The sequence below is a fragment of the Rhineura floridana genome, chromosome 3, assembly GCF_030035675.1.
Source record: "Rhineura floridana isolate rRhiFlo1 chromosome 3, rRhiFlo1.hap2, whole genome shotgun sequence".
In the NCBI taxonomy this organism is placed as follows: domain Eukaryota; kingdom Metazoa; phylum Chordata; class Lepidosauria; order Squamata; family Rhineuridae; genus Rhineura; species Rhineura floridana.
This window is the reverse complement of record NC_084482.1, coordinates 133,841,807-133,866,320: the sequence shown is the minus strand read 5'-3', so window position 1 is coordinate 133,866,320 and position 24,514 is coordinate 133,841,807. Positions and strand designations below refer to the sequence as shown.

Here is a 24,514-nt window from a genome sequence, read left to right as displayed (position 1 = left end):
CAATTTAATCTTAAACATGATTTAAAATGCATTATTTAAAATGGAACCAATTTTGTTCCAACACTAAGTAATCCATTTTTTGTTTGCCTATAAACAGGCATTTAGTGAGGTACAAAAATATTAATTCAATGTGTTTAAATATTAGCAAGTTCTATAACTATCACTTTTTGGAAAGCACAGACTATATTCTCCATAACCTGAGTTTAAATATTTTTGAGCTGCCTCATTCCACCATGTGTGATATACAGCTTAAAGCACAACAGCCATCCCAAATGTAGAATGTGTCTTTCCTACTTGAAAACTAGGCAAGGACCTGCCAATGCAAAGGGCTGCAAGTATCACTGAACCAGCATCCCTTTGTCCTCTTAAAATAATCTTCTTTTATTCAGCCTGAAGGCCTATGCTGTGCATAGCGTGCCCTAGATTTGTAAGCCTGTGATATTAAAAGTCCTGGGGTAAGACTAAATGGTGAAGATTCCTCTTATTTGTAGTTGGTTCAGTTGTAGTAGAACTTAGCTGTGGCACGGCAGCAACCTTAGCCAGAATAGAAACACTTTGGTTTATTAACAGTATTATTTAAGGATAACATTTTGTACGATGCCTTCTTGGCACAGGCAGGTTGAGCAACCAGCTGTTGCTACTTTTGTATATAGTTTTAAGAACAGCAAGTTTCACACTTAAAAGCATGTAAAAAAACTAAAGTTTGCTTAACTTTTTTGAAGCCTGATCTTGTATGAGGAACCTTTGGCCCTCCAGTTATTGCTGAACTACAACTCCCATCACCCCTGGCTATTCATGCTGGGGCTGCTAGGAGCTAGTAGTTCTGCATCATATGTAGAGGCACAGGTTCCCCACCCCTTTTACACTTTTCTGTGTAGGACTGTGCACTTTCTTCTAAACTGTTTTGCTATCCAGGAGGGAGAAGTATTCTCTGAAAGCTCAAATGGAGAGGTTTAGTAAGCTGTGTTTTGGGCCTGTTTATGCTATCTTCTGAGTATCCATCCATCTATCCAAATATCAGTAAAACCTTTTTCCAGCATTAGTATGGGTAAGGGATATTGGCCAGTCATATTCTCAGACAGGTGAAACATTCTTCATGTGTGCTTTATGTCCTTCAGTGGATGCTTTGTAGGTGCATAAGAACCACAGCACTGGAACGTTTTTGCTTAAATGGAAGTGGCACGACTCGGTCCCTTCTAGTTCTGACGTGACAGCTGGATTTCTTTTTTTCACTACTGACCTTCCTTCACTAAACATACCTGCTCTATCCCAGCAGGAACACTACAGACCACATTCTGAATGATTATATCATTCCATTATTATAAATCGGTGAAAATCCTTTATCCACAGAGTGTTGCTTAAGCTATTCTGTTTTAGTTCATTTTAATAGAACAGATGCAAGAAACTTGCATTTTCAGCAGAAGAATGGGATAAAATGCTTTCAATAAATAATAATGGGGGACAAAAGTATTTATTTAATTCAATTTGCAAAGGTGAAAACAATATTTTCTAGCCATCTTTACCAAATTTAGTATTTATATACAATATTCACATGGACTGAATTTAGAGGCTCCAAAGCATCCTAGTATCAGTTCGAGAAAGCAAAGGAGCACTCAAATCCCTTTGATAATATAATCTGTATTGAAGTTGTATGCATCACCCAGGTCACCAGTCTTCTCTATGTTGAGCTCTTTACCTTTAGAAGAAAAGAAAGCATCAGACTGAAATCAACTGCTTGCTTTATTTAAGGTGGTGTATTAGTTTTGTGAGATTAATATACGCACCTATAGGTAAATTCTGCAAGTCTGCATTCTTTGATTTTAGCTCTTTACAGGTTGTTTTGCTGTTTGCTGTTCTGTTGCTTTCCTGAAACAAGACCGCAAAGAATATAAATTCAAGATGTCAACATGACTGTGATGTATAAACATTTCTAAAAAGCCAGACACTAGATACTCTTTTCAACAAGATGTTATATGTGTGTTTCAGCAACACATACAAAAATAACCTACAAATGTAAGTTACCATCATCTCCACAGAAAGGAATCAAAGTTGAGAGAATGGCTTGACAGTGTACCCTATTACGTATTCACAGACAAGCAGGGATAGGAGGGCAGGTCAGAAACTCCTCCCTTTTCTCCTCTTTGCTGAGGATTCTCAAAATATGATGACGACCACGGAGTTAAAGTTCAACTCGGTATCTTAAAGCTCATGGATTTACCTCTTCGATATCACTTTCTATTTCACTCCCCTCCTCTTCTCCTTCAGTTAATTCCTCCTCGTCTTCACTTGCTTCCATCTTCTCCTGTTCCAATCCTTCCTCTAGCAGTTCATTATCTTCTGTTATGCCATCAGTGAAGCCAGGAGATTGAAAGACAATGCTGCTTGCTTCATTAGGATATTTAACAGCTGTAGAAGGAATGTTCATTAACAGATCAAGTTTAGGGGCAGAGCCTTCCTTCAGAATGCTTTCCCAAAGGAAGGAACACTCTGCCCTGTGTCTAGACAAAGCAAAATAGTTCCATCTTTTAAGTGAACTGTGCTGCAGAAAACATCAAAGGTGCAAGATTGTCAATTTGTTTGCTAGCTTTTCACTCATGGGAAAAAAAGGAAAGCAGCACTTATGAAACAATATGTCAGCACACTCAGGAGGCATTAGTTCACATCTCTTGCTAGAACCAAGATTCCCACAGCACTTGAAGCACTAGCAAACGGAATGTGGCATAAGATTTAAAAATGAAAGCAAAAGACTACTTCAGAAAGAGTGAAGATGTAGCATACAGACACAGAATGAGGGGTAGTCAATGTAGGACCACTCAGATATGTTGAACTACAACTCGCACATCCTTAACCTTCTGCCATGATGGGTTGAGCTGATGGGAGATATAACCTATGGAGAGCACTATGTTGGCTAATATACATTAACTTGCCACAGCCAGTAATCTGGGGGAACAGAGCAGAAGAGCCAGGGGCAAGAAGCAATTATTACTGCTGTACCCCAGGAACATGTAGTTTCTGATATACTTAGACGTATCACAAAGGAAAGGTGGGATAGAACAAGGGAACCCTAAACCCCAAGTTCCTTACTACTGGGGATCAAAATCTCCTTGCTACTCAACAGTAGCCGTGTACGTTTGCAACTCCTGATAAAACTATAAAACTTGGAGCAGAATTAGACAAACTGGCAGAAGACCCAGATTTTTAGACACAGGCCAGCACCTGTAAGAAGCAGAGGTGTGTATAGTTTTTGCTTGTTCTATTGACGTAGGAATCAGCGTTAATTATATATTTTATATGGTTATTTTATGGAGGTACTCCTTTCTGAGATCATTTGATAAAGGACGGGCTAAAAATACTTCCTAAACAAATACATGCAATTTCAATGAGAAGAACAGTGGGCAGGTACCTAACCCTTCCCTCTCAGTCAAGCTTAGAAAGTGGAAATAAGCCTGGCCAGGAAAAAAAAAACAGTGAGCAGAGGACAGCTTCAACTCCAATCTCACACAAAATTGTCTGTCACATCTCAGGGATTATACTGGGGAATGAGATACGGCTGTTTCCTGTCCCTGGTGATTGCAGTGTCTGGGTGAGGGTTAGGTTTTCCTCCCTTTTGACTTATGCCTAAAATGGCAGAACTCAATGGCAGAGAACTGAGCCAGCTCCCAACTGCATAGCTGTGCCTGGATTCATTTGCTTACATGCTAGTAGGCTGCAGGAAATGGCTCTTGTATGTCTCAAGTGTTGCTGCATACTAGCAAAGTAAGGGAGCATAATATGCAAAAAATTACATAACATCTTAGAAAACCATGCCTTGTACCAGAGGGTTATTTGGAACATCAGCCTCACCTTTTATGGTAGTTTTGTTATCTTCTTTCAGATCCTGAAAATTAAAACCCTGCTGTGCTGCTGTTACAACTTCCCTGGAAAGGTGTGGTGACAGGTTCCATGTTGCAGGGGGCCGTGAATAGTAGCTAACTCTGGCACTGAGGGGGGAAAAAAGCACTGTTTACAAAGGACCTCAAAAGTTCCACTCTCACCCCCACCCCCAAAACACCCTTCACCTACTTATCTCAAAGTAGCACATACAATTGCAACTTTCCCCTCTTTGACCTTGTGAATATTAACTGAATGCACTTCCAGAATTTGAGGGGAGGGGAAAAAATCACCTTTATATTTCCAACACTAGCCATTTACAAATAATATGTTATAAAGTCTTGGTATGAGGACATAGATTTTTGCTTTCATTCTATATTTTATAGAATTCATAGAACCGTGGGGCCATGCCACAGCTTGCAAGCTATCTGATCCCTAGGGCCAAAACTGAAAGTGGCGCATTCATGCATGATTTATGATAATTCAAGATTCCTTTGCAGTAGCTACCACCAAATTGGTCTTTTAAGTTCTTAACCTTGACACACAACCTGCTAAACAAGCAACAGCCTCTTGATGCTTATTTGCTTTGTACAAGCGTTTTAAAAACACCTTGGCCAGGGTCACCCTTTGCCTCATTTTTACCAATTCTAAAGCTCTCCTTTGTCAGTTTTGCTACTCCCTAACCCTGCAACATGGCATGACTTTATGCATGACTCTTTGCACTATTTTTGTCTGCTTTTTTCTTAAAACCGCTTTCACAACAATTACCTAAAACACTTTTAAAACTTGGGGAAGTTTAAAATGCAGGTTTTAAGCTTGTCTTTGTGTGTGTGTGTTTGGGGGGGGGGAAACCAGGGCTGCTTCAGTGAACATTCACAATGCAATTCCACTAGATTTGCTGCCCCAGGCTCCTTCATAAATGTAATAATTAATAAACAGCACACACGGACCACTAGATTTGTCCCTCTATAGTACTGGAGAGAGAAGCCCCCCCCCTCACAAAATCTAACTCTGTCTGTCCACCAGTAGAACAGACACAGCTGGTTGAACCTCCACCTCCCAGCCACATTTGCTCCAGGCCTTCAAAAGGGAAGTCCTGTTGTGTTAGATGGGTGTTACCCATACCTGAACTTAGCATTCAGGATATATGGTCCCAGGCTATGGTCTGCACATGAGGCCAGCACCCTACTGAAGTTAAGCAGGGCCAGGTCTGGTCAGTGCCAGGATGGGAGACCACCTGGGAACCATATGTAAGCCGCCTTGGGTTTCTTTCATGAAAAGAAAGGCGGGGGGATAAATGTAATAAATAATAATATAGCTAAAGCACAAGTGACCTTGTGTATGAGAAGCGTTCAGAGTTCTGTGGCAGTGCACATGCTTTGCATGCAAAAGATCCCAAGTTTGGTCCCTGGCAGCTCCAGCTAAACCATTAGGTAGATGATGTAAAAGACCCCAGAGACCCAGCGAGGTGATACCAGTCAAGAGCAGAAAATACTGAGCTGTATGGACAAATAATATGACTCAGTATAAGGCTGCTTCATGTGACCTAGTGGCATGTGTCAGTGAGATTCACCATGCCATTTAATATATTTATAAGTGGTATGCTTCCTCCTTGCCACAATTTCATACAGTGGCTGCCAAAATATAGTTCCCAGGTTCTTTCAAGCACAGCACCTATTTCCAAGCAGCAAATATCATGCATGATTGCAACAAAGGAACTTATTTCATTGAGGCAACTGACTATATATTTACCCTGTCCAATCAAGCAGCAATAGTTTAGCTGCACCCTCTGCATCAGCAAGACCCCCCTTTTTAAGCATCCCTCTTTTCTGAGCAAGCAGATTTAAAAACTCCAGGGAGTTTCTGTAGTCTGGGATGTTGTAGTGCAGCATAATCTGAAATAAGAAAAAAGAGAGTCCCTTCTTAAATGCACATCACGTTCACAAACACCCACTTTGAGTTAAAATCAGTTCTTTCATAAGCCCAGGCCTTTTATTATTATTATTATTATTATTATTTATTAGACTTTTATACCGCCCGACTAGCAATAGCTCTCTGGGCGGTGAACACAGAGAATACAATAAAATACACAATATAATACAATAAGAACATATAAAATAAGAACAATCTAAAATCAGTACAACAGATATGAAAATCAGGTTAACTTAAATTAAAATGCTTTGGAAAAGAGGAAGGTTTTAATCTGGCGCCGAAAGGATAACAATGTTGGCGCCAGGCGCACCTCCTCGAGAGACTGTTCCACAGTTCAGGGGCCACCACTGAGAAGGCCCTAGATCTTGTCACCACCCTCCGGGCCTCTCTATGAGTCGAAACCCGGAGGAGGGCCTTCGTAGCAGAACGTAGTGTACGGGCCAGTTCGTAATGGGAGAGGCGTTCCAACAGGTATCGTGGTCCCGTGCCGTATAAGGCTTTATAGGTTAATACCAACACTTTGAATCTGGCCCGGAAGCATATTGGTAGCCAGTGCAAGCGAGCCAGAACAGGTGTTATGTGCTCGGACCGCTTGGTCCTTGTTAACAATCTGGCAGCCGCATTTTGCACTAGCTGTAGCTTCCGAACTGTCTTCAAAGGCAGCCCTACGTAGAGCGCATTGCAGTAATCCAAACGCGAGGTTACCAGAGCATGTACAACTGATGTGAGGTCCTCCTTACTCAGATAGGGATGTAGCTGGGCTACCAACCGAAGTTGGTAGAACGCATTCCGTGCCACCGAGGCTACTTGAGCCTCAAGTGAAAGGGAAGAGGCTAGAACGACTCCCAAGCTACGAACCCGCTCCTTTAGGGGGAGTGTAACCCCATCCAGGATAGGGTGTGAATCCACCACCCGATCAGAGAAACCATCCACCAACAGCATCTCAGTCTTGTCAGGATTGAGCCTCAGTTTGTTAGCTCTCATCCAGTCCATTGTCGCGGCCAGGCAACGGTTCAGCACATCGACAGCCTCACCTGAAGAGGATGAAAAGGAGAAGTAGAGCTGCGTGTCATCAGCATACTGATGACAACGCACTCCAAAGCTCCTGATGACCGCACCCAACGGCTTCATGTAGATGTTAAAAAGCATGGGAGACAGAACCGACCCCTGCGGAACTCCACATTGGAGAGCCCACAGTGTCGAGCAATGTTCCCCAAGCACTACCTTCTGGAGACGGCCGGCCAAGTAGGAGCGGAGCCACTGCCAAGCAGTACCTCCAACTCCCAACTCTGCGAGCCTCCCCAGAAGGATACCATGGTCGATGGTATCGAAAGCTGCTGAGAGATCAAGGAGAATCAACAGAGTCACACTCCCTCTGTCCCTCTCCCGACATAGGTCATCATACAGGGCGACCAAGGCCTACAAGAGCAGCATATTCTTGCTCTAGTTCATGTATCTGGACCATTACCATTCTGGCATAGCAGAAATGGAAATTGATTCAGAACTCCTTAGGAAGCACTATTAGGCACACAGCAAGATCAGAGTTGGATCTGATGTCTTCACTGTAACAGTAAGAGACACAGCAAATATCCTCATTTCTCGCTTGGCTAACATGAGAATAAGTATGACTCTGTTCAGTTCAATGATGGGTCAAATGAAACCTGAGCAGTATATTTTAGGTCCCACCACATTCTCTTGATTGTAATCTGTTTTAACTGCTTTTAATATTGTATTTTTTAACTGTTGTAATGCGTCCTGGAACCTCATGGTGAAGAGTGGGTAAGAAATCTAACACAAGAACAACATTGAATCTTATCTGATTAGCCTAAAGAGTCAGATTTCACTTCCCTAACATGATGGGCCAACATGGATGAATCCATCCAGGTGAACTAAATCCCACACAACTGCTATTTCACCTAGCCAGAAAGCAAATCAACAGCTCTTTTATTAACACAACTGAGAATTGATGGGGATCCTGTGGCCCTTCAGATGCTGGTAGATTCCAAGTCCCATCAGCCCCAGCCAGAATGGCCAATGATCAAGGATGATGGGAACTGTTGTCCAACAACGTCTGGAGGGCCACAGGTTCCTCATCCCTGCAATAAAGGGAACTATAAATAAACTACAGAATAGCTTTACCTGCTGTTTGCTGCAATGTTTCAGAATAGCATCTGCGGAATCAAGCAGGTTTTCATCATCAGTGTCTGTATTACTTCTCAGTGCCAGAGCAAGAGCAGAGCTGGAAGGTGCTGCAACAATGCACGGACTATCTAACATCTTGATATGCTTGTCGATGTGAACTATTTGTATGCACCTTTAAGAGAGCACACACTTATTGAAAACGAGCAGTTTTGGGGGGAAAAAACCTTCAGGAAGTATTTAATTAAGAAGCAAATTACAGGCGGGCCCCGCTTTACGGCGCTTCGCCTTTTGGCGTTCGGCTAATGCGGCGACTTTCAATTAGGGAAAGTCCCCGCTTTAAGCTTTTATGGCGGTTTTTGCTCATTGTGCGCCATTTTTGCGCAACGCGCACCATTATCATCAATGGGTTCCGCTTTTCGGTGGCAGTCCAGAACGGAACCTGCCATATAAGCGGGGCCCGACTGTATAAAGCAGGAGCAGGGAACATGTGGCTTTCCACATGTCGTTGGACTCCAGTTCCCGCCAGCCTCAGCCAGCACAGGCAAGAGTCAGGAATGGTGGGAGCTGCAATCCAGCAACGTCTGGAGGGTGAAAGGTTCCCCACCCCTGCCATACAGAAATGCAGCGTCAGAGTTGGGCTAAAAGGAGTCTTGCCAGAAAGCCAAAATAGACAGCATAAATATATAACATGTCAGATTGTAATTTTTGGGACATGTAAGGCTATTCTCTATCACATTACTGGTTTATTCAAACTACATGATCTCTTCCTCAAATCTGACAGCCCTGGTACAGTGAAGTCAAAGTAACTGGCTTAGTTTTCACAACTAGCAATGCCACAACAATTTAATTGAAATATTTATATGAAAATGGATATGCAGTGGGAAAGCTGAAACATTATTTCTATTGTCGGAATGATCCCCACCCCCATACAGCTCCCTAATGGGATCCCTTCATATTTCAAACCAGAAGAGAGTTCTTAGGTAAGTGGAATGGCAACGCGTTAAAATACGACTGCATCACAAAATCAGACTAACTTAGTAAGGCCTCTCACTGGTCCCACGTTGCAGGCACGCACCTCTTTCAGACTATTGATTATGCTGCTTTTCCCCACATTAGGAAAACCTAAAGACAAAGAGACAAAATAAGAGCAAACATGCATTAGTTACCTTATATGGCATACTAAATATTCAATATTGGAAGAGGAAAGTTTGGGCTTTTCTTGGGAAAGTAATCTATTTTGCCACCTGAACAGCATTTGCTCTCTGGACTTCCCCATGCATACCTAGGACTCCACACCAGATACTTGTATTGCATCACACTTCTTTCCTTCCCCCTCCTGAAAACCCACAATTTCCATGAAAACATTGCATAAGCTCCAGTCTTTATTCCCAGGGAAGTCTAAGTATGCTTTACTGCAGTTTTTCAGATTCAAACCCTTGCCTCTTCTCTGCCAATTCTCTCTGCATCGTCCGCTTACTTTGAGGAAGACTGAATTCATATCTCCACTTCCTTTCCTCTGCCTGAGCCTTGCAATACTGCTGAGAGGGGGATGGAAGTCTGACCATATGAGAAATGTTATAGGTGACAATGCCACGGCCTGATTTTTGGCAATGTTTTGTTCTCCAGAAATAATTTATCTTCAGGTGTATTAGATATACCCATTTTAAAGCTGCCTGTAGAGCAAGATCAGAGTTGGATCTGAAGTCTTCATGGTAACAGTAAGACAAAAGCATATATCCTCATTTCTCACTCCAGTCACAGAACAGCCATATAATAATAATAATAATAATAATAATAATGTCCAGGATCCAGGGTCTGCACATGGCGTTTCATGCTCATGCTGGGACTTTTCCAGCTCAATATTCCCACACTATGCCTCTGAAAAGCTGTACCTGAAGGTAAAGTAGGACCTTTTTTGACTGCCACAGATTTTGATACAAGCGATTGTTAAATCCGTAATTCCACATAGCCACCAAAACAGTGCTATAATGCTCAGAAAAGTTATTACTATTCAATGAACTCCATGTGGGCAAAAGAGTGTACTTACCTACCACACCAATCTGTATAAGTCTGTCTTTAATCATGCTGTATTCTCGAAGGAGTTTTAGCAGGCACTCGGCCCCAAAACACAAGCTTGCTCTTGATAATTCAATATATGCACCACGTCTTTTACTGTGCTTTTTCTCTTGCTGCACATTTAAATTAAAGTGTAAAAAGTTGGTATCGGAGAAATAATTGCACAAGACAGTGAATTTAAAACAGGCATTCAAGCTACATGCCGAGCCATGCAACAAATAAATCAACGCATTCGTAACATTGTGGTCTCTTAACTAGAAGGATTTGAATCAGAGGACTACCTCCAATACATCTATGAAATGGGTGGCAGGGTGAGATGAATTCAGAACAAAGATTTGTCATAAAAAATATCAAAGAAGACAGAACTTTGTATCTTTGGTTACATTTGCCATATGTTTCTTGATCAATTTATTTCTGGACAAAACTGTGAAAAAGCAGTTTTCAGAAGCAACTGCTTCCTCACTGGAAAAATGTATATAGAATTTTAAAAATATTTATTACATTTGAATCCTGCCCTTCCTCTCAAAGGGAGACAGGGCCACAAGCGATAAATCCCTAAAAATTATCTTTTTTAAAAAACTTTAAAATGAAACATCTTTTAAAAAAAATCTTAAAAAACAATTCCAATACAGATGCAGATTAGGATAAGGCTTGTTGAAAGAGGAAGGTCTTCAGTAGGTGCTAAAAAGACAACAGAGATGGCGCCTGTCTAACACTTAAGGGGGATGCTATATTTACATGCAGTTACAGGGCTCCATTCCTGGTTTTTCATTTCTGAAAATGCATCTCTTTATGGTGTAGTAAGAACACTCCCACTGACACACCTCTTTGTGCAAGACAAAAAGTGCCCTACATGTGTACACCTGTATGCACATAGGGCTCCTCTAGTCAGTCAAGAACCCCCAACTGCCATGGTGTCCTGACCTGGTGCACACATGAAGAACTGATATATTACTAAAACCTATTAGACAGGAGGAAATGGGCTTGCATATTACTATCTTCAGTCTTCTTCTCAAAACTTTTATGCTCATCATATTTCAGGCAGGCAATCCATCTTTCAGCATTGTAGAATAGAGGATGGGGCGCTCTTACCACAGTTTTGTCTTTTAGCTGCATTGCAGATTTAAAAGCAATAGTTGGGATTTCATTGTTTAAATAATTTAGCCATTTCTCCAAGTTCTCTTTTGGTATTAGATCTGAAAAAACAAAAACAACACAAACCCCATTGTACAGAAATTAGGCACCGATAACATTGTGTTGATGATAGATGGTGTCAAAGGAGGACAACTGTGTTAGTCTGTTGCAGCAGATTCCTTGGACTGTTAGGTACTCTAGCCCATGAAAACCTGTGCGACAAATAGATATATTAGGTCTTATGGTACCACAAAATTCTTTCCTGTTTTCAAAGATAACTATATCTTGACTCCTTTAGATACGAGGAATTGCTTTTTTTCTCTTCACTTGGAGGAAAATTCAAATGCCTTTACAAAAATAATTCCTCATTGGATGTTTTAATATTTAAATCTGAAGCAAAGTATAAGAAAGTAGTATAATTCAAGCTACTGGATTTAGATTTAATCTGGAACATTCCATATACTTCTGGACAGTATTGTAAGTATGTTGCTTTATCAGCATCATGCAATCTTATATAACATCTTGTACATGTATAACAAGTAGCCCTTGAAGTGAATAAAAACTCAATTTGCTAAAAGCCTTTTGATTTGACTTCTTTTTTGTAAGTTCACACAAAATAGAAGAGACAAACACCATAATATGCAGTTCCCTCCAACACAGGGTTGCCAACTGACCAGAGGGGAAAAAGCCCTAACCTGGGGTTGTATAAATATATATATATATTTAATATATATATTAAAACGTTGTCCCATTAGCATAAGGACTTCTGTCTGCACAACAGGACTTCCTTTCTCTCTCCTTTCCCTGCCCCCTATCTGTTCTGATGGGGGCCAGTGCCAATTGGTGGGGGAAGGGAGAGGAAGCATCATTGCACAGGAAGAAGTCCTTGCACTAATGGGACAACTTTATTGGATACAATTCCTGGTCCTTTTAACAGCAGCTCAGTATCCAGAAATCAGCTGGCGAAGCTTTTCATAGTATGAATATAAGCATTTTGCCTACCATTGAGCTGTTGCTAAAGGCACAGGATAGAAGTTATCCTAGTCCAGCAAGAACAGTGAGCTCAGAGTTGGATCTGACAGTCTTCAGATGTATGTCAGTATCGTTTTGTATCTTCCTCACAGCTCACATCCCACTATTGATCTTTATGCAATCTTTTTGCAATTATCTTTATGCAATTATGCAATCTGCAACCTAGCCAAAATTTGATGCTTGAATTTAAGCCAATTGCATCCTTCCAATGTTAGAACCAAAACACCTCAATCTCCAACAAAAGCCACTGCTTGAAATGGAGCTTATTTCTAAGCAACGATTTCCACCCAAATCCTAGGGACACTTACTCAGCAGCCATTAAATACAGGCAGACTTACTTCCAAGTACATATACATAGCATCAGACAAACCATTTATTTTCATCCCTAGGCTTCACATGTTATAATGAAGCCACTAAGCATTTGGGCTTAACTATTCTATGAATGGACTCAATATGTCTCTGTAGGGTTAAAAAAAAACTCTTACCAATTTTATTTAAAACCAGGAGTATTTTTTTCTCTCCATCCATCTGACTAACAAGTTGCTCCACTTGTGGGCACCGAGTGCCTAGAGGATCTCTAGCATCTAAGACTTCCAGCACTACATCAGAAGCCTCCATCACCTAAACAGCGAGAGGGGAAAGATATACATTCCAAGACAGGGTTAATACATGCACACATGCTTCTAAAATCAGGACATCTCTGCTGCCATTTTGACACCATGTTCATTTTAAGAAGTAACTAAAATAACAGCACTTTCTCCAATACAACTGAATCTACTATCAGTTGAAAAGAGTCTGATTCATTGTCTTTAGAACCATACAAAACCAATGACATCGTTCTCTGCTACAGTCAAAATACAAAGAGTTGTATCCAACTAAGTTTTACTCAGGTCCATTGGTTTCAATGGCTCTACAACTAGCGCTGGATACAACCCGAACAGACAAATGCAACCATTTCCAAAAACAAGTGGACACTATTAAAAACGGGAATGCTAGAGGGGTGGGGAGGCAGTGAAAGATTATGCAGCAGTGCTGAAATGAAACCAAGTAGATACAGGTTCCCTGAATGGGACACCACTGGAATCCCTATGTAAAAAGCAGGGTACAAGTATAACAAAACAAGAACTTAGAAACACAGGGAAATAATGTCAAACTTCTTTCAATAATAAGATGAACAAATAGTTGGGACGTGTTCTCTTTCACTCTATTGGTTTTGATGCAGTAGGCCATCCTGAAACCCAGTACAATGAAGGGTGGTATATAAATGTTTCAAATGAAATAAATTTAAGCAGTATAGAAAAACAGACAAGTATTCATTGCCTTGTATCGGGTAAGTTTAGCACTGTGAATTTAGCTGTTCCTCACTGATTTAGCTGATCCTCATTGACTCAGAAGTCCTGAGTTCAGTGAGGTTTGGTCCCAGAAAAGTGGGTACAGGATTGCAGCCTAAATTTCCCTCCCGGTAGAAGAAGAGCAACTGAGGCTGCAATCCTATACCTGCTTACCTGGAAGTAAGTCCCACTGAACTCAGTAGGGCTTATTTCTGAATGAACATGCAGAGGACTGTGTTGCAATTCACTTTATATAAGAAAGAAGCAACAAGTGACTAACAGTTGTCACATGCATAGTTTATTTCTTTTTTATTTACATTCATTTCAGTATTTTATGTCACCATTCAGAGCAAAAGCCCTCTCAAGATGGTTCAATGAATATAACAATATAAAATGACAAGTATGATTTTAAAGTAAGAGTGCAATTTTCATATACCCAAATATCACACTTCTGTTGATTTTTTTCCAAGTAAAGGAGATCAGAAATCTCTGAAAACAATATCAGGAAAAAGCCATATTGAAAGGGATTTTTAAAGCTATTATAAGAAACTGAAGAAGCTTTACCTTTCTAAGCTCCTTGCAAAAGGATTTCTTTGAATTTTTGTCTAACTGCTGGCTTGACTTTGCTTTTTGTCCAGCGACTGATTTCTAAGAAAAAAATAGATGCAGATATGAGAATTTAGAAAACAGGCATCTGTCACTGATAACAAAAAGCCCCCTGATAACAAGTAGGACTGAAAACACAAATTACATGGCAACAGGTTATCTACATAAGAATTTGGGAGATACACATAGAATCATAGAGTTGGAAGTGGCCTATAAGGCCATCGAGTCCAACCTCCTGCTCAGTGCAGGAATCCAAATTAAAGTACAGTAGGGCTCCGCTTTTCGGTGTTTTTCAATTAGAGTAAGGGCCCACTCATACAGCGCTTGTTCAGCTTTTACGGCGTTTTTTGGGCATCGGGTGCCATTTTATTGACGAAGTTCCGCTTTTCGGCCACGGTCTGGAACGTAACCCACCGTATGAGTGGAGCCCTACTGTATACACCCTTCTGCCCTATAAAACTTCCATTAATTGGAATGAAAGTACTATAAAATTCTAAAATAAATAAATCCACAATTCTCAGCCCTAAGCCTTGAATCAATTTAATGGAAACCTGGGATGGAGCCAGGCAATTGATGTACTTGCATCAACTATAACATGGTAAGCAAGCAGCCACCAGCCCTTGCTCTCTCCTCCTCTTGCACACCTTTCCGACTCTGTGGTGTAGTGGTTAAGGTGTTGGACTACTACCTGGGAGACCAGCGTTCAAATCCCCACACAGCCATGAAGCTCACTGGGTGACCTTGGGCCAGTCACTGCCTCGCAGTCTCAGAGGAAGGCAATGGTAAACCCCCTCTGAATATCACTTACCATGAAAACCTTATTCATATGGTTGCCATAAGTCGGGATCGACTTGAAGGCAGTCCATTTCCATTTCTCCAGTGATACTGTGTATGGGAGGGACACAACTGGGAGGCCTTGAATGGACTTACTGGCTGACCACTCCAGGCAAATGAGCTCATTTGGGGAGTGGGGAGAGAACTCAGAGAGTTGCAGACACCTGCGCTGGCCCAAATCTATAGCGTCAGGATGGCATTATTCCAAAACAAACATAGTTTAATGGAATATTTCTGATTTAAGCACTCTCCCAGAAATGCATACCTTTTCAGAAATCTTTGCTTTATTAGCTTCCTTTTTATTAGCTTCTTGTTTCCGTTTCTTTTCTAGCTCCTTCTGCCGATCAAGCTTTTGTTTTTGCTTTAGTTCTTCACGCTGTTCACACAAACACAAAAAGCACAAAAAGTTATATGGAGGAAGGATCGCCTAACCATGTTCAGAAAGGCACCATGACTACTCAGAATTTTATTACTGTAATGTATTTTGTGTTGCTTACAACATATTAAGACAAGAAGGAAGAACTTCATCGTGCCAGATGCACGGAAGGCAACAATGCTAAACCAGTTGTTAAGTTCTACCTTCCTTCTGTCTTCCAGTGTACGCAGTTATACTGAAAACAAATGCTTTATCCCTTCAATATTTTTGTGCTGAAACAGTTAACAGAAATGCCAAAATTCAGGCCCAAGTTAATTAGCAAAATTCAAATAGTAACCACAAATGTCACTGATTAATTAAAAATTAAAGCAGGCCAGTTTTCCTGGGGCCACATGCCAGTGGTAGGCGAGGCCAGTAGTCATGAATGTAAATTGTACCACTGTAAAGTAGGCTAGTTTCTACATACACCTCTCTCGCTTCTTCATCCAGACAAGGAAGAGGCATTATCAGAGTTCATTATCATTCTAGCCAGGTAAAAACATTTGGGAGTGCAAAGCAGGCAGTGATGGATGTGGCCTGGAACAAGGGGGTGTGGCCTGGGGAGTGTTCTAAAGGCCAGACAGGACTGCATTTGGCCCCTAGGCCCAAGGGTCTCCAGTTAACTTACAAGTTATTAACCTATAAAGCCTTATATGGCGTGGGACCACGATACTTGTCGGAACGCCTCTCCTGATACGAACCGGCCCGTACTCGACGTTCTGTTACGAAGGCCCTCCTCTGGGTTCCGACTCATAGGGAAGCCCGGAGGGTTGTGACAAGATCTAGGGCCTTCTCAGTGGTGGCCCCCGAACTGTGGAATAGTCTCCCCGAGGAGGTGCGCTTGGCGCCGACATTGTTATCCTTTCGGCGCCAAGTTAAAACCTTCCTCTTTTCCGAGGCATACTAATTTAAGTTAACTTAATTTTAAAATCTGCTGTGATTGATTTTAGATTATTTTATTTTTATATGTTTTTGTTGTATTACACTATGTGATTTTATTGTATTTCTTGTGTTCACCGCCCAGAGAGCTATTGCTAATCGGGCGGTATAAAAGTCTAATAAATAAATAAGTTAACTGCTATTGTGATTGCTGACAGCAAACAATGATTCTTCCCATAATTCCATGACAACATGCCATGGTATCAGCTGTTTTACCCTTTGTTTCCTTTGTTCTGCTTCTCGAAGAACATCCTCCTTAAAAGGCGCACTGTTGGGAATTCCTAAATCTTTCTTGGGCTTTTTGTGCCCACGTTTCTTGGCTTCCTTCCGGAGTTTTCTATTGTGTTCTCGTACCTGTAATCAACAATGGGAAGATTTTGCTGTTAAAGACATTCAAACCTGTTTCCACTAGCTGTTCACCCATACCAATACTTCACATTTGCAAACATTACAATATTTTCCATGTTTTGCATACTTAGTATATAGTTGAATTCATATCTTTTACCATTATTTCAAAGACTTGTATCCAGCGTAGCGCTGTTATGGCTCCACCAGCACAAGGATTTCTACTTGTGCAACAGAACTTTCTAAAATCTGTTCTAGTGGTTCCCCCAATCCTCTGGGTGTGGGGGATGTGGGGGGGGATAGCCCCATTGCACAAGCAGAAATCCTTGTGCTAATGGGATGCATTCACTGAATACTGTCCCAATCTACTTCACACTTCTATCTGACAATATAAAGACAATGGGGACACTAAGAATCTAAATATTCTGGGAATTTAATAGCAAGTGGAATAGGGACAGAACACAGCTGTGGAAAGCAATTGGGTATGAGCACAGCTTTCAGCGAAAGGCTCGGAAGGGTACGTGACTGATATCTGAAGTTCTGAGTATCTCAGCTTTGCTTCTTAAGTTCTTTGAGCTTGACTACAGACACTAATAAAAACAACATAGGTCAGATTGCCATGAACTCAGAGGCTCTCAAACGTGCACTCGCTTCTAAACATTTAACTTCCAGGACACTCCAAACATAAAATATAGCATGAATTCATAATGAGCTTTTTTTTTTGAAGATTAACCAATTTTAACATAACACTGCAGTCACAGCTAAAAATTATATATATATATATTTTTACTAAAAATTATATCCTGCCCTTCCTCCCAAAGAAGCCCATGTATCTTACAACGAAGGCTGCAATCCAATAATACTTACCCGGGATAAAGTCCCATTGAACTCAGTGGAGCTTACTTCTGAGTAGACTCGTATTGGATTGCAGCCTAAAGACAATGCATCTAATTTTTTTATATATGGGAGGGGGAGAGAGACACAGCAAAGTAAAATCCAGGATCAGTTTAGATGCTTTCACCAGGGGGTGGTTGCTGTACCATTAAATTTAAAAAAGAATCATTCCTACCCACACTTAGACACCAAGAACACAATTAGAAATTTTTTGTGTGGCACCCTTTTTTTGCAGGGGGGTTGGAAAGGGGAAGGTAATTTAAAAACTGGTGCTGCAAGGGTTTGCATTATGTTTAATTTCTTTGCTTCTGTACATATTATCAATGACAACCAAAAAAGGTTTTATTTATCATAGTCTGGATGCCATTTTATATAGTTATTAACTACTTTACATCAAATATAGGGTGAGCAGTAAGCAAGTAAAGACAGAAAAAAATGTGTTTTTTTGCTAACTTTGACCCCTCCATAAGGCACTTAATTTCAATATCACCAGTGCTTTTTAAAAAAAACATTTTTCTTACCCAAAGGAGGAAAGAAAACCACCCACAGCATTTAACTTAAGTATCTTCTCCTAAGGGGGGAAAATCCTAAAGTTGGCCATTTTGTAAAATTGTCAGTAATTTGAGTCCACATATCTCAAAAGAAGGTTAATTTAAAAATCTGACATTTTGCTCGCAGAAAGCGTCAGTCAGTGCAAGCATCACTACCAATTGCTGTGTCTTTCTCTATGGTGAACAAAACCTTTTTTGGTTGAAGTTGATATCATTTATAGAAGCAGAAAAATTAAAGATAACACAAACCCTTGCAGTGCCAGTTTTTAGACGACCCTCCTCACTTTCTGACCTGCTCCTCCCCCCCCCGGTACGTCAGCAGTGCCATATAAAATTTTTCTAACTGTATTTTTGGTGTCTCAATATGGGTAGGAATTATGTGGAATTTTTTAAAATGGTGAAATCTACTGGAATAACGCTCCAGACAACAGGACTTCAAGGAGGAGGATACAATCATGAAGCAGAATCCTTAAGGCTTTAGTTTCTGTAAATTGTGCAATTACTTCTACCTCCTTCTCACATCTCTGAGAGCAGCCAAGTTCTCAAGTACTCAGTGGTGTTTTATATTCGATGGAGTGATCCTATCTGTGACTAGGTGTCAGCAGCAATAATAACCACATTCACACACTTATTATTATTACATTGATATCCCACCTTCTCTTCAAGGAGGCATCCATGGTTCTCCCCTTACCCCATTTTACCCTCACAACAATTTTTTGAGTTAGGTTCAGTTCTAACTGTAGACCACAGACAGCAGTTACTTCAACAACAATCCGACCCCTCTTTGAGAAACAGTAGATTGTACGCTGCTGAGTGACTTACCTTTTTCTGTATTTTATAGCGTCTGTGGCAGGTCATGCGCTTGCTAGCTTTCTTCAACTCTAAAATATAAAAAGCCCAAATGTAAATGTCTGCAGATCTGAGCCTACAATAACAGGTTGAACACATGCCACAACTTTGATTTGAAACATTATACATACAAGAGGTAAAATATACATAATGTTCAGAGAACACGCATGCAATGTGTGTTTTGCGTATATAGATCAACCTTCCTCAACCATGAGTCCCTAGATGAGGTTGGACTACAAACGTTATCACTCCTGACCAAAGGCCATGCTGGCTGGGGATGAGAAGGGGCTGTAGTCCAACAACATCTGGGGACCACAGGCTGGGAAATACTGATCTCTACCTAGACAGATACAAACCAGCCTGCAGGCCAATGAAAGAGGTTTCCATCTTGCCGTAGTTTTGCAGATCAATCCTAAACATTTACTAAACCATAACCCCCACAGAATTCACTAGGATTTACCTCAACAGATGCCATATGTTTAGGATTGCAACCTTTGCTGTGCATGTTTACTCGGAAGCTAAGTCCCAATGAGTTCATTGGGGTTTACAAGTGTGCATAGGACTGCAGGCAAAATGTCTGAAGTAAAAGCATGTAAAATGTTTGGATGGCACATGCCCAAGATTTCTAAATCCTTGCCCAGGAACATGTTCAATACGTTCTCTATTCCTTCAGTATTTAGCTTCATCTTTCCAGGCTTACAAGCATAAAGTTACACAGCCCAACGGCTTCAGCAAAAGTGGGAAGCCAATTAACTCCTCCCTCTTTTGGAGATTAATAGCAAAGACAGAAGGACAAGTTCATGTTCAGCAGGAACCGTTTCTGCTGTGCCTTTAGGCACTGTATGCTATTAGCCCTGTAGCTTTCAGATATTATGGACTCCAACTCCCATTAGCTCCAGCCACCATAACTATTGTCAGGAACCATGTGAGTTATAATCCAGTATCTGGAGAGCCATACCTTCTTCATCCCTGCTGTACTTTAACAGCAACCCAGAAGTAGTAGCCTGAAGAATACACTGAGCACTGTTACTCAGGGCCCATTCACAGATCTTTATTATGAAATAAAGTTACTCCCTCCTGCCCAGTCTTGCCTCAGCTCCAGGATTTTCCAGTGCTCCATATAGGGCAGCCTCAATGATACCTTCTGAGAGGACAAAACTTGTTTTTATTTCATTTATTTTTATCCCACCTTTCCTCCAAGAAACTCAAGGTGGCCTACATGGTTCTCTTCTTTCTCCATTTGATCCTCACAACAACCCTGTGAGGTAGGTTAGGCTGAGGGGCAGTGACTGGCCCAAAGTCACCCAGTAAGCTTCATGGGCGAGCTGGGGGATTTGAACCCTGGTCTCCCGTATTGTAGTCCAACACTTTAACCACTATGCCACCACTGGCTCTTAGCAGCAATAGACAGAAAAGCCTGTGAGAGATTTCGGAAAAGTATCAGTTGGCAAAAATACCGGAAAGCCTAATTTATTTATTTATTTATTACATTTATATACCGCCCCATAGCCAAAGCTCTCAGGGCGGTTTACAGCAATTAAAAACAATAAAGACAAATATACAAATTTTAAAACACAAAAAACAATTTAAAAACACATGCTAAAATGCCTGGGAGAAGTCTTGACCAGGCGTCGAAAAGATAACAGTGTTCGTGCCAGGTGCACCTCGTCAAAAAACCATTCCATAATTTGGGGGCCACCACTGAGAAGGCCCTCTCCCTTGTTGCCAGACTCCCAGCTTCCCTCCGAGTAGGCACCCAGAGGAGGGCCTTAGATGTTGAGCATAGTGTATGGGTGGGTTCATGGAGGTTACCAGAGCATGGACAACTGAAGTCAGGTGTTCCCTGCCCAGATAGGGGCGTAGCTGGGCCACCAACCGAAGTTGGTAGAAGGCACTCCATGCCACTGAGGCTATCTGAGCCTCAAGTGACAGAGATGGTTCTAGGAGAACCCCCAAGCTACGAACCTGCACCTTCACGGGGAGTGCAACCCCATCCAGGACAGGGTGGACATCCACCATCCAGTCAGAAGAACCACCCACTAGCAGCATCTCAGTCTTGTTTGGATTGACCCTGTTTATTAGTCCTCATCCAGTCCATTGTCGCAGTCAGGCACTGGTTCAGCACATTGACAGCCTCATCTGAAGATGAAAAGGAGAAATAGAGATGCATGTCATCAGCATGCTGATGGTAACGCACTCCAAAGCTCCGGATGAATGCACCCAAAGGTTTCATGTAGATGCTGAACAGCATGGGGAACAGAACTGACCCCTGCAGAACCCCATACTGGCGCATCCAGGGTGCCTAGCAATGTTCCTCAAGTACCACTTTCTGGAGCTGACCCGCCAAGTAGGAGCAGAACCATCGCCATGCAGTCCCTCCCACTCCCAACTCAGCCAGTCTTCCCAGAAGGATATCATGGTTGGCGGTATTGAAAGCCTCTGAGAGATCAAGGAGAATCAACAGAGTCACACTCCCCCTGTCTCTCTCCCGACAGTGGTCATTTTACAGGGCGACCAAGGCTGTTTCCGTGCCAAAACCAGGCCTGAAACCCGACTGAAATGGATCCAGATAATCGGTCTCATTCAAGAGTGTCTGGAGCTGGCCTGCCACCACTCATTCAAGGACTTTCCCCAGGAATGGAACATTTGGCATCCGCCTATAGTTATTAAGATTTTCTGGGTCCAGGTAGGGTCTCTTCAGGAGTGGTCTCACTACCACCTTTTTCAGGCAGCCAGGGACCACCCCCTCCCGCAGAGAGGCTTAAATCACTTCCCTGGCCCAGCCGGCTGTTCCATCCCTGCTAGCTTTTATTAGCCAAGAAGGACAAGGATCCAGCACAGAAGTGGTTGCACGAACCTGTCCAAGTACCTTGTCAATGTCATCAGGCTGTACCAACTGAAACTCATCCAAGAAATCGGGACAAGGCTGTGCTCTGGATACCTTGCTTGATTCACCTGCTATAACACTGGAGTCTAAGTCCTGGCGGATGCTAAAATTTTTATCCTGGAAGTGCCTAGCAAATTCATTACAGTGGGCCTCAGATGGTTCTACCATGTCCTTGGGGCATATAATAGCCCCCGGAAAATTATGAGAGCTCCGCTGGACGGCAGATTAATGATTTGATAGTGGCAGCAAAATATTGTTTTTTGCTGCCCTCACTGTCCCTAAATACAGTTTACCATAGGCACTTACCAGTGTGTAACTGCATTCACCCAGATGCAAAAGTTGGCAAACGGGCAGGAAGGCAAAAAAATAAAATAAAATCCCGCGCTCATTTATTTTATTTATTTATTATTATTTATTTATTATTTCAATTTATATACCGCCCTTAGCAGAATAGCTCTCAGGGCGGTGAACAAACATAGAGAAAGAAAAAACATTATGGGGCACAAGGGAACAACAGAAAGGAACAATTGATGTTATTTAATATTTTAATGCAACACCAATAGTGGGCTGGGCATTGCAGCGAACACGCAAGAGGACGTGCAGAAATCCCTAGCCATACTTGCGAGCTTTCCATGGGTATCTGCCGGGCCACTCTGAGTAGAGAATGCGAGACTAGGTAGGCTTCAGGCACGATCCAACGGGGCTTTTCTTCTGGCTCTAGTTGGCGCCTCTCAAAGTCTCGGTCCCCCTCCCCCATCGCCCCTCTTAAGACACCCGATGGCCCAGGTAAAGATTCCAGGCAATTAGTTCTTCCAACGCGTTACTTCTCCGACCCCCCCCCGGAAGCTGTACTGTAGCTCCAAAGAACTAGCCCGCCGAAGCACACTCCAGTCAGGCCGTCTTTGCCAGCAGAGCGGCCTATCCAAGGGAGAGGCCGCGTGGCTGGATGCCCTTAAACCTCCATCTCCAAAGCGCTCCAGCTCGGGCCTTTTCAGCGGCCAGTAGGCTGACCGATTTCTCCATCCATCCATCGTTTTTGTACCCTGCCCCGCACCCCCAGCAGTGCTTACTGGGTCTCCTCATGGCGGTCGCGCAGGAACTTCTGCTTCCTTCTCCTTCTCTCTTCGGCGTTCCACGTGGAAGAAAGAGTCTGCAAGAGAAGCCGAGATGCAGCCGTAAAGCGTTCCCCTCCCTTTACCCGAGCTGTCGCACTCCCGGCCTCGCTTCGCGGCTGAGGCTCTGTATTGCGACAGCAGCGGGTTCGTAGGCGAGCGAGCGAGACTGAGCGGCAACAGTGGCGGCGAAGCCGACAGCGCGGGGGGCAGTGGCGGCGACGGGGGCTGAGCGCGGCCGCGGCTGCAGGAGGCGGGGGCTTAGCAGCAGTGGCGGCGGCGGCGGTGCTGGCTTGGTAAGATGAAGATAAGGGCCGCGCTTAGCTCGACTCGGCTCAGTAGGACGAGGGGCACTCGAGGAAGGGAAGGCAGGAGGCCGCGGCGGGTTCCCTTTGTGTGGCTGTGGAGCTGCTGGCGGGGTCCCTTCCCCAAAGCGCCTTCCTCTGTGCCTTTCTTCCAGGGACACACTTGCCCACACCTCCTTGCCTCCTTTTTTCATTCACCCAATACCCTGAATCCTCTGACCTACTAACCCTCTTTTCTCTTGGAATTTACACACATCTCGTATTAGTTTACACACATCACTTTACAAACATTTCTGTGTTTCTTGTGTGTAGCTGATTTCCCTCTTCCCCCTTATGTACGCCTTAATTTGTTTATCCCTTCTGCTTCATCACGGCTTTGGGAAAACTAAAATTTCAAAACCAGTGATCAGCTTTCACCATAACTTCCTAGTGTTGAAATGATCTGAAGTTTTCACAGTGGCACCAAGCAGGACAACTGCACTTGTCAAAGCAATAATGTCTTCTTGAGTGATCCCTGACCCCTGCCTTGAATTAAGCATACGAGGGTGCTATTCCATAATTTTCCATAGGAATACGTTCTAGAAAAACTGGCCACTACATTTTCTTCAAGATCGTGGTTTAATTTTTTAAACAAAAATAATGTGGAATTCTTCTCCTTTCCAAGAGAGATAGTTAGATTGTTGAGAAAGTAACAGAACAGGATTAATGAAAAAGGTAGGAATTAGGCACGTGATGTTTTAACAAATATAAATAGTGGTATTATCTGGTTAGGTCTATTGTGTTTTTGAGATCTCATTTGAGTGTTTAAAAATGTAGAAAAGCTTACAATCAATTAGAACATATATTTTAGAACAGGGGTTCCCAAACTGTTCCCACTAGTGGTCCATGAGCTTCATTCAGGTGGTCCACGGTGTGTCTGTAGATTTGTGGTTGAAGATAGGAGACAGCACATCCATGGCATTAAATATATTAATTTTTAATTGTATGGTTTTTTATGTCTTATTTTGTATTTTGCTGTTGAATTCTATGGAATTACAATTGCTACAACAGGCAAGAAAATCATTAAGTAGTCCACCAAGACCCTCAGCCAGGGGTTCATGAGAAAAAAAGTTTGGGAACCACTGTTTTAGAAAGATATCTGATACTAGTGTTTGGAATATTCAGTGTTAAATGTATTGTCTTACATAACAAGTGTTATGTTTCTTATTGCTAGGAAAGCATGCCAAATTCTTGTTTGAAAGAAATGTAAAAGCTTGAAAA

General features: G+C 42.2%; 2 protein-coding genes and 2 non-coding genes across 6 annotated transcripts in view; 1 reads left to right on the top strand and 3 right to left on the bottom strand.

Moving 5' to 3' along the window:
• Positions 1-1,452: 1,452 nt before the first annotated feature.
• Positions 1,453-23,213, bottom strand: GNL3 (G protein nucleolar 3). 2 transcript variants are annotated; one of them, XM_061617991.1, is made up of 15 exons: positions 22,908-23,213; positions 18,924-18,982; positions 16,528-16,665; positions 15,223-15,333; positions 14,082-14,165; positions 12,672-12,807; positions 11,113-11,216; positions 9,992-10,133; positions 8,979-9,066; positions 7,942-8,116; positions 5,623-5,765; positions 3,844-3,980; positions 2,219-2,406; positions 1,785-1,866; positions 1,453-1,696 (listed from the first exon to the last, which is right to left on the bottom strand). In XM_061617991.1, the coding sequence occupies exons 1-15, from the start codon at positions 22,918-22,920 to the stop codon at positions 1,614-1,616; spliced, it is 1,683 nt and encodes a 560-aa protein (XP_061473975.1). In that variant the 5' UTR covers positions 22,921-23,213; the 3' UTR covers positions 1,453-1,613. The 2 variants fall into 2 exon arrangements, with proteins under 2 accessions (XP_061473975.1, XP_061473976.1); XM_061617992.1 differs by lacking the exon at positions 22,908-23,213 and adding an exon at positions 22,457-22,569.
• LOC133382664 (small nucleolar RNA SNORD19) lies at positions 9,618-9,692 on the bottom strand. Its single transcript, XR_009762047.1, has one exon. It is a non-coding gene; the product is annotated as a small nucleolar RNA SNORD19 (small nucleolar RNA).
• Positions 12,205-12,281, bottom strand: LOC133382662 (small nucleolar RNA SNORD19). Its single transcript, XR_009762046.1, has one exon. It is a non-coding gene; the product is annotated as a small nucleolar RNA SNORD19 (small nucleolar RNA).
• The window catches only part of PBRM1 (polybromo 1), a 109,333-nt gene continuing 107,753 nt past the window's right edge, over positions 22,935-24,514 (top strand). For both annotated transcript variants that reach the window (XM_061617987.1, XM_061617986.1), the window contains exon 1: positions 22,935-23,245. The gene's annotated coding sequence lies outside the window, so the exon portion shown is untranslated. The remainder of the gene's footprint in view (positions 23,246-24,514) is intronic.